This window comes from Chiloscyllium punctatum, chromosome 41 (genome assembly GCF_047496795.1).
Source record: "Chiloscyllium punctatum isolate Juve2018m chromosome 41, sChiPun1.3, whole genome shotgun sequence".
In the NCBI taxonomy this organism is placed as follows: domain Eukaryota; kingdom Metazoa; phylum Chordata; class Chondrichthyes; order Orectolobiformes; family Hemiscylliidae; genus Chiloscyllium; species Chiloscyllium punctatum.
In genome coordinates this window covers 46,175,781-46,189,942 of record NC_092779.1, presented here as the reverse complement: position 1 = coordinate 46,189,942, position 14,162 = coordinate 46,175,781, and the positions used below count along the sequence as shown (strand labels likewise).

Here is a 14,162-nt window from a genome sequence, read left to right as displayed (position 1 = left end):
ATTATGGGTCTCCAGCTCTTTCTCCTCGATGTTGCAACTGGAAATCCAATCAATAATTTACTGCTGTCCAATTTTGGCTGAAAACCTTTTTAATTGATTACCCATTACATCGATTTTGCTGCTCCTTGGATGCTGCCTGAACTGCTGTGCTCTTCCAGCAACACTAATCCAGAATCTGGTTTCCAGCATCTGCAGTCATTGTTTTAGGTCTTTCTACTGCCTGAGAGATCTAAGTAGAGAGATTATATAATCACCATTTATCTACCCAAATCCCTCCTTTGTTGTAACAAGTTCTCTAGTTAAGCTCCTTCCATCCTACATTTCTGTTGCCAACTATAAGATTCAGCTTAGCCACTTGACTATAACTGGTAGATTACCCATGGCATTGATTTACAATAGATGTCAGCTATAAATATATTCCTTGAGGGATTGGTGTGTATTTTTACATGGTTTGGTTTGAGAAGTATAAAAGAAGTATATCATTATTTATGTTACATAATGTACTCATTAATAATGATGAAACACATACTTCAATGTAGGAAATGGAATAATATTCCTTTTCCAGTGGCTGTGGCATCAGGCAACTGATGTCCCAATATCTGATTCCTTTCTTTATACCATGCATGATAACATTATATGTGCATTGTTTCGCCTTAAATACACTTCAGTGTACAAACACCAACACTACCAGCAGCAGCAGTGAACTAACTAGGTTGGCATCTGACCATTAACTTGACAAGCTTCTGAGCAGAGGCACAATCTTTGAGATGATAATTACAATTACAACAAACATCTATTTCAAATATATTAAATTGCTCTTCATTTTCAACCCAGTTTAGATTAGATTACTTACAGTGTGGAAACAGGCCCTTCGGCCCAACAAGTCCACACCGCCCCGCCGAAGCGTAACCCACCCATACCCCTACATCTCCATCTACATCTACCCCTTACCTAACACTACGGGCAATTTAGCATGGCCAATTCACCTGACCTGCACATCTTTGGAGTGTGGGAAGAAACCGGAGCACCCGGAGGAAACCCACGCAGACACGGGGAGAATGTACAAACTCCACACAGTCAGTCGCCTGAGGCGGGAATTGAACCCAGGTCTCTGGCGCTGTGAGGCAGCAGTGCTAACCACTGTGCTGTAGACATTTTTCAGCAAAATTTAATAAAGTAGACATTAAGCACTATAAGCCATAGTCCCAGCTTAATTATTTCAATTTGCTCCATAAACACAAATTTAATGATGCTGTACATTTTACTTAAGAGACAAATTATTTTTTAAAAAAAATGAGTTCTTCCTATCGCCTCATTGGTTCGTTTGTATATTAACTACCAAATAAAACTCTACAGAATTGTTCACAGCACTTTGTTGCAAAAGCTGAGGGTGGATAGTGTTGATGTTTCCCAGTTTGTGATTGCTAGTTACGTCACAAAAAAAACCATTTTGGCATCTTTGTATCCAATTTATACAAGTCTCCAAGGTTTCCATACTCATTGCATGTTGAATTGAAACATTTTTCATTGTCTGCTGTTAATTGCATCTTGCTCCTTGATCTCATCCTGTTCTAAAATGGGGTATAAGCTGCAAGAGCAGCTTAACTATTGTAAAATATCAAAATGGACCATAATCTTCCTCATAGTTACTATAGTCTTTTCTCAATGCTCCTCAAAATTCCTAGGGTATCTTTTTATTTATTTTAGCAAATAGTGTAAAGCAGGTAATATAAACTCCTATCATACAGCTTTTCTGATTTTCATCAATATTTACTTAGACATGCTCCATCTGATGAGGGAGTATATTTTAGGAAGTCTTAACTTTAATCCTAACTTTTATTTTGTAGACTAGAGCAGAGAGGAACAGGCAAATTGTTCTGGTATCAAAGATGGGGGTGACAGGACTGACAATTCACTATGGTTTGCTGTAATTACTTTTCGGTAAAGATTTAAAAGAGTCTGAATGTCCAAAGTTTTTTAACAATAAAGGGAATTTGAATCTCCACTTTTCCAAACTGTTGCATTTTACAAGAGACGTTTGTCTGTTTATACCGCCCATCTTTGAGGTGAGACCTTGCCAGTTGCCATTGCCCTGTGACATTGACACTTTTAATAACGACATTATGTGCAACTTGACGTTTTATTTGGTCCATTTTGATCAATATTTGCCCAAAGCTGCCTTGATATTCGTAAGGGTTGTCCTTTCCTGTAAACTTTGTCTATCTGCAAATTTTCACAGCCGGTTTATTTTTCCAGTCTTCGCAGCTTGAGGATGACATCTTTGACAATGAGAACTCGACCAGTGAGTCCGTTTCATTTAGCCATGGTTACCTCGCAAATGGTACATGTATCAGCCAGCCCAGTTTGACACCCGCTAGCCGAGTTTACTCCAATCCTGAAATCACAGTGACTCCACCCGATATTCAAGATAAAGACTCTGAACCTCAGATTCCAGTTGCTGAGGCGAATGATATATCAATATCAGAAAGTGAAACAGAGAGAACTGGTCATATAAATGCACTTCAATCTGACCAAGGAGAAGAGGTAACAGATATTAGAGATCTGTCATCTGTGAAAGTAGGATGCCAGCAACAGGGATCCAGCCAAGAAACCAACATATTTTTAGAATCCAAAGACACGGTGGGAATCCTTCAAGATTCAGATGAGCTGTCTGACCTAAAACCCGTTGAACTGGATGCATATGAAGGAAATCTAACCAAACAACTGGTGAAGCGATTAACCTCAACAGAGAGGCTACTGACTCCAGACGGACAGGAATGTGATGCCTTTCTATCGAACGAATATGAAGGAACCAGGTCAGTGTCGGAGATGAGCCTGGAGGAAGCTCTGCAGGGTCTTCTTCTATCGTTGGAGCCACACAAAGAGCAATATAAAGAACTTCAAGATTTGGACCAAGAAGTCATGAGACTTGAGGACCTGTTAAAGGTCAGTATTTTCAAATGAATCTGAGCTGTAAAGTATGTGGGCGGCACGGTGGCACAGTGGTTAGCACTGCTGCCTCACAGCGCCAGAGACCCGGGTTCAATTCCCGCCTCAGGCAGGTCAGGTGAATTGGCCATTGCTAAATTGCCCGTAGTGTTAGGTAAGGGGTAGATGTAGGGGTAGGGGTAGGGGTATGGGTGGGTTACGCTTCGGCGGGGCGGTGTGGACTTGTTGGGCCGAAGGGCCTGTTTCCACACTGTAAGTAATCTAATCTATTCTGTAGCATACAATTATTGTTTTATATAGACTGGTCCTATAGTTAAAAATCTCCTTGATGCAAGGCTCTCGACATGAAATGTCAGTCCACATGAACGTGAATCAGAGAATCAGTGATGATGGAGCTTCTGAATCCAGAGGAGGAGAAAATTGGGCATCTCATTAATCAGACATGAAGTGCTCTGGCTCCAATTGGGCACGATATATTTTAAAATCTATCTTCACACTATTGTTTGGGCCATGGAAGGCACTTCGGCAGCATGTTATCTGGTATGCTCTAAGTGCAGATTAAATCTCCTCCAGAGATTTCCTGTTTCTAGAATTGTGCCATTGGATTGGAAAATTGCCAGTGCCAACCCAAGATTAAAAAATAGTTCCCGTATAAACTATAAAGTTATAGTCCTATTAATCTAACATTTGTCATGGGGAACTTATTAGAAAAGGTTATGAGACCACTTGGGCAAACGTGAACTGACCAGAGAGAAGCAGGAGGGGGTTTTGTGATGGGTAGGTCATGTTTATAGAACCTGCTGGAAGTGTTTTTGGGGATGCTTCATTAGATAAGGGAGTGTCTCTGGATGTTGTTTATATGGACTTCTATAAGGCCATAAAACATAGGATCAGAAATTAGGCCATTCAGCCCATCGAGAGTGCTCTGTCACTTAATCATGGCTGGTAAGTTTCTCAGACGAGTGTGTGGTGCTAGAAAAGCATCCCAGGAGCAGGAGACTCGACGTTTTGGGCAAAAGCCCAAACCTATAATAGTGGTAAAAACAATGACTGCAGATGCTGGAAACTCAGCACTGTCCCCATGACTTGTCCTACCTGCCTATCTTCTTTTCCACCTATCCACTCCACCCTCCCCCCACCCTGACCTATCACCTTCATCCCCTCCCCCACTCACCCATTGTACTCTATGCTACTTTCTCCCCACCCCCACCCTCCTCTCACTTATCTCTCCACCCTTCAGGCTTTCTGTCTGTATTCCTGTTTTGCCCGAAATGTCGATTTTCCTGCTCCTCGGATGCTGCCTGAATTGCTGTGCTTTTCCAGCACCACTCTAATCTAAACCTATAATAGTGTCAATCAGAAGTATTATTGTATCAATACAGAAGCTTTAATTCACGTCATAACGAACAAAGAAATATGTATTAAGATGGGGCTGAGAAGCTTGGACTTAATATCTGGAATGGGCAGGGTCAAGGGTAAGTTTGGAAGATCTAATAATCTTTAATACAGCTAGGATGGAGTCCGTGAGAAATTGGCGAACCTTTGAAATTCACCAGTCTCAGTGACCACATTCAGTCTGCATCAACGGTCAACAAGTCTGACTTGATCCTGCTCATACACCTCCAAAACAAAAACAGTTCTTGCAGGGGCCGATAATACATAGACAGTCCGGACATGTGGGGCACTTGCTCAAATTGATCAATGGTGAAAAGTCACACTCTTAGTATCAAAGTACCGGGATCTTTTAAGGTCAGTAGGTAAGTGCGACAAAAAAACATGGTTGTTGGATATTGATTTTATTTCAAAGGATGGAAGCTATGTTACATCGACCTTAAGCACAGGTTTATCTCTGTCTGGAGTACTGCATTCAACACTGGACATCAAACGTCTGGAAGGGTATACTGGCCCTGAAGTGATTGCAAAACAGTTTCATCAGGTTAACACTGGGGCGAAAAGGATTGAATTAATGAGGACAGGTTTTATTAACTCGGTTTGTATTCCCTTGAATATAGAAGATTAAGCGATAATCTCATAAAGCTTTTAAGGTAATTAAGTATAGATAGTGAGAAAATATTTTTAAGTAATTGTGTTAAACACAGTGCTGGAATGTTAAAGTTAGAGCTAGTGCACTCAGAGGTCATGTCAGGAAACACTTCTTCCTATAATTCTTTATGAAATGCAGCCACTATTGTTATAGGGGCACAGTGACTGAATCATATAAAGAGTAGGTTTTCTGAGTTCTGCTTCTAACATCTCTGGTGGGAGCACTAATCAGGATTCCCAATTTACAATAATCCTAATCCTCCATCATTGATTTAAATCAGGGGAAAAATCAGATAAAGTGAAAATTGTTTTCAATGATGTCCGTGCCCAATTCTTTAATCAGGAGTCATGATTTTATAATAAGTTCAAAATGAAAACTTTTATGAAAGACATTGGTAAGTATAAAGATCTATGATAGTGGTAACACTGACAGTGATTTGTGACAACATTCAAACTTTTGTTCTTATGCAATGAATACAGAGCATATAAGCGACATAGAGTGTTCCCATTATCAAAATTGAAAACATATCAACAACGTGCCCTTCCCTTGCTCCATGTAATCACCCAATTGGGAGGAATGCTGACTTCATTTCTCACAACATCACATGGTTCCCTTGGACCGTGCACCAATCATAGCTGAGAGGAAAGAGAATACAGATGACCTCTTTCTCTGTCTCTGTGCTGCTCTGCACCAGCAAGAATTGATCAGCGATGACTATTCCTGAGCCATTGCCATGTTTACCCATGTTGGTGAGATTCAGGATTCAGAGGAGATCAGTAACCTGGACCTTATAGCATTCTGTGCCATCCTCTGCTCTAACACACCAAATTGAATTATAATAATTTGCCGCCCTGTTAATTGAATTCTTACCTCTATTTTTAATTTTTTTTTAGAAATGCTAATCTCTTTGGCTTCTTTCTTTGTCAATCTGATTCTCACTGATTCATTCTGCTTGCAGTGCAAACCGAATACAAACAGAAGCAGATCATCCAGTTTAAGTCTGACTGTTGAAAGTGCTTTAGAAAGCTTTGACTTCCTAAACACATCAGACTTTGATGAGGATGACGGTGGTGATCATGATGCCAACTCTGAATGTTCTGACACTGAGGCTCAGAAAACCATTTGGTAAGTTTATCGAGTTAAGTCCAGGGTGATGATTATACTAAACTCCTTCCTAGCTAGCACAAGGGGGATGTTACTTTAGAAAGCTCAGTTCTTATTTATCACAATGCTTAGGAATGATTTTCCAAAGATATATCAGACACAGATTATTGTGAACATATTAACCTGAAAGATAAGTTAACTCGCTGGTGGGAAAGTAGTTTAACTAGTGGAAACCAGTTTTAATGACAAGGCCTAATTAGCAGGTTGCTGGGCAACACCCTGGTGAAAGCCATGGGAAAGTTGGTAGAAAGTAGTTTCCTGTTTGTTAAAGCCAAACAATATACCACAAGGCTGTGCAATATTTAAGCATGGAGACAGATTTGGAGGTGGCTAACAAAGTTTTGATGGTGCTATCAACATGAGGTGAAGGAGGGGATAGCTACACACTTCCCTTGCAGGACCTGCTAGAACACTTCCTGCTCTGTCTGGCCCTAAAGGGGAAAGAAATACACTCCCAGAGGAATGCCTTCTATTGCTGTTTCTCCTCTTGCTAGTTTCAGATAACAGAGAAAACTGCGGTCGCCTAATCGCTCTGGACAATGTTAAAGTGGCTATTAGATCCTTTTCTAAGTTTTCATGACAAAGAAAATCCCCTCCAGTTTTGACTCAGTGGGTTTGATATCTGCTGCAGATGCAGCTGGGGGTGGGGGTGGGGGGTGGGGGGGGAGCGAGGTGTGGGGTGGTGAGGAGGGGCGGGGGGGTTGGGGGGGGTGCGGTTTGTCCTGCTCCATTTTGATAGTCCTGTACAGCTTCCACACAGCTGTTTTGCACTGTAGAGACATTTGTTACTGAAAGAGGACAAAAAGACAAAAGCCGTTTCTCAGTGATGCCTATATGGCTTTTTCACAAAGTCACCTTTGTGCAATAAGCCACTGAATGCAGGAAGACTCAATTGTAAATTCATAAGTTAGGGCTTGTGTAAATATTTACAAATGGGGAAGAATTTGAGTTAAGGCTGAGAATTTATCTTAAAAGAAATACAAATCACAGGATCTGCAGTGGATGACTACATGCCCAAATAGTTTTCCTGATGCCCCAGATACAATGATTTTTGTGCTCAATTCCCCAATTATCACTTCTATTCGGCAGTATTTTGCTCATGAAACCCAAACGTGAAAACTTAATTTAATATATTGTTAGGTTTCGTTCATTCTCATTACCCCAGCTCTTAAAGCCTGTTAATACCTAATTATGCAGTTTAAGCTTTCATCTAGGGATTGATTGAATTAGAGAATCTGGTTGGTGTACGTGTCTCTAAAACTGGCAAGGTATCATAGAATTTGTCGCCCGAGCTGTTCAACTGCTTAATTGGTGGCTGCCCATGGAACACTGTCTGAATGAGAGGAAAGCTGGAGGTGACTTGGAGGTTAGAAATAACCTAAAGAAGAAAGAAGCTGCATTTTATGTGGTGACTTACAAGATGTCCTAAAGTACTTCGCAATTAATGATTTATTTTTGAAATACTGTTACAGAGAGACATCCCACAAAACTAACTGTAATGAATGATCAGTTAATTGGTTTTGATGCTGTTGACTAAATACTGAACATTGACAGTGATGAGAAAAAGGTTCCTGTTCGTCTTCAAATGGTATCAATAAGTACTATTATTTCCTAGCATGGCAAATTGGCCTCTCCAGTTTAACTTTGCACTGCCATATTGAAAGATTGTCTATCTTTGCAGCAGCATTAACAATATAGCAAGCTAGAATACTTATAAGAAATATTGACTAGCTCCATTAGTTGAAATGCTGGCAATGAGAATTAAAATACATCCAAAAAAGCTACAATTTCTAGTCCCCTCAGTTTATAAAACTTGGGTTGCCTGTCGCTAATATACTTTTGACGAAGTGGTGCAGAATTCATTTTGTTTTATCCCCACGTTTATGTCTTTCACACTCAAAGCCCATTTCTTGCTAAAGTTGCATGCTGGAATATATAAGTCAGCACGATTTGAATGAAAACGTCAGTCTCTCTCACTCTCCTCCATTCTGAATCAAATCACATGGGACAAAGGCTCCATCTGGAGTGAAAACGAGAAAAAGGTGGAGTCAGCCTCAACTCTATTTGAAGTGATGGAACCAGTTAGTTAAAAACCCTGTGCAAAAAGATTTTTTCTGTACGTTTACACTTAAGCGATTCACATACTCAAGACTACAACTCTTGAAAGAAACTGAATGACATCTTAATTGAGTAGTGTGCGTGATTCAAATGAGGGGATCAGACCTTCTTGTATCTTCAGAGGTTGTATTTTAATGTATTTATGTAGTTTCTAGAGTATCCCTACTAAGTCAACCTTGACTCCATTCAAATCAGTAGCAATGGCACACAAAGGCAGTTATGTGAAAGGAAATATAAGCTGAGGCCCATAATGAGGGAATGTCAAGATTAAAAAGAATAAAATACAAGTTGGAGGTATGAAGCTCAGAAAGTAGGAATTGAAATTTAATAGCCTAAATGTTGCACTAGGAGAAAGTGAGAACTGCAGATGCGGGAGGTCAGAGTTGAAGAGTGTGGTGCTGGAAAAGCACAGCTGGTCACAGGCAGCATCTGAGGAGCAGGAGAATGGACATAAGCTCATCAAGCATCAGCTCATCATCAGGAATGGGGAACTAGGAAGGAAAGATTGAAAGAGTCAATGAGATTCAGAAGTTTATGGTCCTGCAACAGCGTGAGTTAGGTTAGGAAAGTAAGTCTATGGGCAGCACATTTCAAACCCTGGAAATACTAATGTGTAGAGCCAAGCTAAGCAGAGGCTCTGCCACTGATTATTAGATGGCAGGTAACATAGAAATAAGGCCAGAAGTAAAGAATGAATAAATAAAACTACCACATAGAAATATTGAGTATTTGGCCAATGTTCAAAATTAGAGCAAGATCCAGTAGTTGAAATGATGTCATAAGAATTATACAAATCTATACAAAACTGCAGCATTTTAAAAATGTCTTTGGATGGTTAGGCCCCAATGGGAATACAGTATGAATCTCTAAATCATTTTGTTTTAGTATGCATTGTTTTGATATTGTTTTCTATTTAACCTATTTTTCTAATCAACCTGCTCAAAGATGTTATTAGAACTCATCCAAAAAAGCTACAATCCCGAGTCCCCTCAGCTTATAAAACTTTGTTTCAGGAGGAAAGGGTGATATGTCTGTGGAGGATTTGTAAATGAAGATGAAAATGATGAATTTAGCACAATAGAAGTGGAAAACTATTGGAGATGTGTATCCTGATTGTAGGAAAGCCAGTGGAGCAGGTGTGTCTCCCAGTTCATGGGCAGGGACATAACCACTCTGCCAATAGTTTTCGATTTAATGTGGGAATTTTGCATTTATGTCAAATATCATCATAACAATGCATTTTGTCTGATTGATTCATTTGGTCTTGAATGACAACAGCTCAGAGCACCCAGATGCCAGGGGTCATCTCAGTGAGGCACTGACAGAAGACACGGGCGTTGGCACTAGTGTTGCTGGAAGTCCTCTTCCACTTACCACTGGAAATGAAAATCTCGACTTAACTATTGTCAAACACTTACAGCACTCCGAAAAGCTTTTTCAGGTAATACACCCAAATGAACATGATAACTTCATATATTGACCAATATATTCACAATGCTTTTGATAGGATTGCTTCCAAGTTGTAATCCATGCATTCTGCTCAATCCAGATTCTCCTTAAAGTTCTTGATTAGGTTTACCCATGTTTTTCCTTCTAAATCGTAAGTGAAAACACATTAGGTATACCAACAATGTATTGATAGCCAAGAAATGCAGACAATTCCTGGAGTAACAAATACTTCAAACCTTGCTGCTGTTTGACAGAGACATAAATTGTGGTCCTGCGTCATTGACTTTCAATGGCCTTACCAACACTGAATTCCCCCGCGATTAACATTGTGGGACCTACTACAGAGGAACCTCGATTATCCAAATACCAATTATCTGAAAATCGGAATATCTGAAAGAGATCTCGAGGTCCCAATATAAACATAACATCAAAGACGTGTTTCCAACAGTGATCGCGTCTTTTGTTCACAGCGTTATTTAGAGACTTACCCCACAAAGGCGGCAGCAGCAGTCTTATTGTTGGTGTGCAGTCCAGATACCCCTGAGAGGGGGCGATGGCAGATGGGGGGACACTGTTGGATGGGGTTCTGGGGGCAGTGGGTGGTGTTGGTCGGTGTTGGGGCGTGGGGGGGGTGGGGTTGGACAGGGTTGGGAGGCGGGGGCGGGGTTGTGGGGTTTGGGGGTAGTATTGGACGGGCTTAGGGCGGGGGGCAGTGTTGGATGGGGTTGAGAGGCGGGGGCAGGGTTGGGGGGTTTGGGGAGGCAGTGTTGGACCGGGTTGGTGGTGTCAGGGGTCGCTGTTGGTCAGAATTGGGGGCCAGTGTTGGACGGGGTTGGGGCAGGGAATGGTGTTGGACAGGGTTGGGGCGGGGGATGGTGTTGGACAGGGTTGGGGCGGGGGATGGTGTTGGACAGGGTTGGGGCGGGGGATGGTGTTGGACAGGTTTGGGGCGGGGGATGGTGTTGGACAGGGTTGGGGCAGGGGGTGGTATTGGACAGGATTGGGGGTCAGGGTAGGGTTGGATGGGGTTGGGGCAGGGGCAGGCGAGATTGGACGGGGTTCTGAGAGCACGTGGGGTGCAGTGTTGGGGGCTGGGGCTCACGAGCTTTGTGCTTGTTGGCTGGGGGATGGGATTCGACTGGGTTGGGGGCACAGGCTGTGTTGGACAGGGGTTTGGGGGGAGGGGGAGCGGGTGGAGGATGATGTTGGGGGCGGGGAGAACATGCACTGTGTACTGCTGCTAGTCTCCTGAATTGGGAGCAGACTTTAAAAACTCCAAGTCCCAGAGGAAAGGCATTTAATCGATTAATCGAATAATCAATTATCCGAACGAAATAGTGCCTGCCCATCACATTCGGATAATTGAGGTTCCCCTGTATTGAGTAGGATCTGAACTGGACAAACCATATAAACATGTGGCTACAAGAGCAGGTCAGAGGCCAGGAATCATGCAACAAGTAACTCACCTCCTAACTAGCCAAAGCCTGTCCTCCATCCACAAGTCTTAATTCAGGAGTGCGATAGAACACACTGACTTGCCTGAATACATGCCACTGTTAACAGCGCTCTAGAGACTTAACTTGGTTGAGGACAAAGCAGCCCACTTGACTGCCACCACATCCACAAACATTCACTCTCTCCACCACTAATGCTTAGTAGCAACAGTATGCCCCACCTACAAGATGCATTATTAAAGTTCATCAAGGCACCTTAGATAATACCTTCCAAACCTAAGATGATCACCAGCTGGAAGGAGAAGGTCAGAAGATACATGAGAGCATCACCACCTGCATGCTCCCCACCAAGCCACTCACCATGACTTAGAAATATATCACTGTTCCTTCAGTGATCAAAATCCTGGGACTCCCTCCCTAACAGCACTCTGGGTGTACTAAACCTTACAAAGGACTGTAGCAGTTCAAGTTCTTTGTAATGTTAAGACATGCAATGTATATAACTATGAACGACATGGAAAATTGTACAAGTACCAAAGATTTATTTACATGAATAAAGTATATTTTGAAATAAAAAAAAAGTAGCAGTTCAAGAAAGCAGCTCACCACTATCTTCTTAAAGATAGTTAGGAAAGGACAATGAGCAGTAGCCTAGTCACTGACCCCCACATCCTGTGAAAGTATTAAAAGACTGGTCTTAATTCCCAGGATTTGGAATCTGGGGCCTGCTTGAGCTGCTGGTGTTGGTCACTGCTGCTTCTGACATTGCTGGGATTACAGAGCTGCCGACCAATCAGAGTGGTCACTGGCTCTTTATAGCCTCAAATGAGCCCCTTGGGCTGTTATATTGCCACAGAGCTGCTATGATCTTTGGTGACTGTCTGGGTGGCAGGACAGGGACCTGCCGTTGAAAATATTCTGATTTATGTGCAGCTGTTAGAATTACAAACTGGACAGTCCAATTGTACTTGTTATTTAGAAAGTGTGGCACAATATGTGACTCTGTAAAACAAGAATTGTAGCTGTGGAGAATTATTCATATATCACAGCACAGTATAACTTAATTTAAAAAGAGTGTAGCTGACACAAAGAGACCTGGGGGTGCAGGTGCATAGTTCCTTGCAAATGGAGAGGCAGATAGACAAGGTGCTGAAGAAGGCACATGCCTTTAGATTAGATTACTTACAGTGTGGAAACAGGCCCTTCGGTCCAACAAGTCCACACTGACCTGCCGAAGCACAACCCACCTAGACCCATGCCCCTACGTTTCACCTAACACTATGGGTAATTTAGCATGGCCAATTCACCTAACCTACACATTTTTGGATTGTGGGAGGAAACCAGAGCACCCAGAGGAAACCCGCACAGTCACGGGGAGAATGTGCAAACTCCACACAGAGAGTCGCCTGAGGTGGGAATTGAACCCAGGTCCCTGGCGCTGTGAGGCAGCAGTGCTAACCACTGTGTCACCGTGTCGCCCAGTGTATTGAGCTTAGGAGTTGGGACATTTGGTGAGGCCACTTTTTAAAATAATGGAGGGCTGCAGATGCTGGAAAGTCAGAGTCGATAAAGAATGGATCTGGAAAAAGCACAGCTGGTCAAGCAGCATCAGAAAGAGCAGGAGAGTCGATGTTTCAGGCAGGACCCTTCATCAAGATTGGGGAGGGGGAAAGGGGGCTGCAAAATAAATAGAGGGAGGGGAGGTGGGGCTGGGGGGGCGGGAAGATGGGGTAAGGAAGGTGGAATGGCGATAGGTGGATGCAAGTAGGAGGTGAAGGGGATTGGGAAGGGTGGAGTGTATAGGTGGGAAGGAAGATGGACAAGTTAGGTCAGATCGGGGAGGGAGAGCTGGACTTGGTATCAGGTAGGAGTGGGGAGAATATTGCATTCAGTTCTGGTCTCCCCGCTATAGGAATGATGTTGTCAAATGTGAAAGGGTTCAGAAATGATTTACAAGGATGTTGCCAGGTTTGGAGGGTTTGAGCTATAGGGAGAGGCTGAATAGGCTGGGGCTGCTTTCCCTGGAACAGCAGAGGCTGAGGGATGACCCTATAAGAGGTTTATAAAATCATGAGGGGCATGGCCAGGGTGAATGGCCAAAGTCATTTTCCTGGGGTAGGGCAGTCGAAAACTAGAGGGCATGGATTTAAGGTGAGGGTAAAGATTTAAAAGGGACCTGACGGCCAATTTTTTCACACAGAGGGAGGTGCATGTATGGAATGAGCTACCAGAGGAAGTGATGGAGGTGGCAACAATTACAGCATTTAAAAGGCATCCAGATGAGTATATGAATAGAAAGTGTTTAGAGGGATATAGGCCAAATGCTGGCAAATGGGACTAGACCAGATTAGGATACCTGGTTGGCACAGATAAGTTGGACTGGACAGTCTATTTCTGTGCTTTATAACTCTATGATTCTATGACTCTAACTGCACTTTAAAAATTTTTTTCTCTATTTAATAGCAACTTCTATCATTTGAAGAATGGCCAGTCATTCGGGACAGCCTCCTGGCTAAGATTTCCCAGCAAACCCGTGTACTTGAAAATCTGGCTGAGCTCAGCACAGAGAAACCAGGAAATGTTAACCCTGCATTAGAAGGTAAGAGTAAAACAGTCAGAACAAAAACTAATCTCTTGTTTTGTCAAAAGTTCTCCATACAATGCTCCCCCAGGACTTTTTGTTTTAGAAAATTGTCAATTCGTCACACCCTCATTATGCTAGAACCAAATATCACTCTCCTATGTTCCAAGCTTTGCTCCTTGATACCAATTATGTTTAATTTTTGAGGCCTGTTGCATCACTCGTGTTGCCAGCCCAATACACTGCCCTGCCAGGAGGTGTCCCTGCACCAGGAGTCCTGCCATACTGTGCATGTTTCTTGAGACAAGAAAATGGGGCATTTCTCATCTCAGGTTCATAATATGCATCAAAAATCCAATGTGGCTCAGTAGGCAAATCATGCATCTGTTTTGCAAGCATCAAC

At 42.5% G+C, this 14,162-nt stretch overlaps 1 protein-coding gene across 6 annotated transcripts in view; it reads left to right on the top strand.

Annotated features, from left to right (window-relative positions):
- ripor2 (RHO family interacting cell polarization regulator 2) overlaps window positions 1-14,162 on the top strand; it is a 259,207-nt gene that overhangs the window by 223,078 nt on the left and 21,967 nt on the right. For all 6 annotated transcript variants that reach the window (XM_072560835.1, XM_072560830.1, XM_072560833.1 and 3 more), the window contains 4 exons: window positions 2,257-2,946; window positions 5,952-6,118; window positions 9,554-9,716; window positions 13,642-13,777. In XM_072560835.1, the coding sequence (XP_072416936.1) occupies window positions 2,257-2,946; window positions 5,952-6,118; window positions 9,554-9,716; window positions 13,642-13,777 (1,156 nt within the window). The remainder of the gene's footprint in view (window positions 1-2,256; window positions 2,947-5,951; window positions 6,119-9,553; window positions 9,717-13,641; window positions 13,778-14,162) is intronic.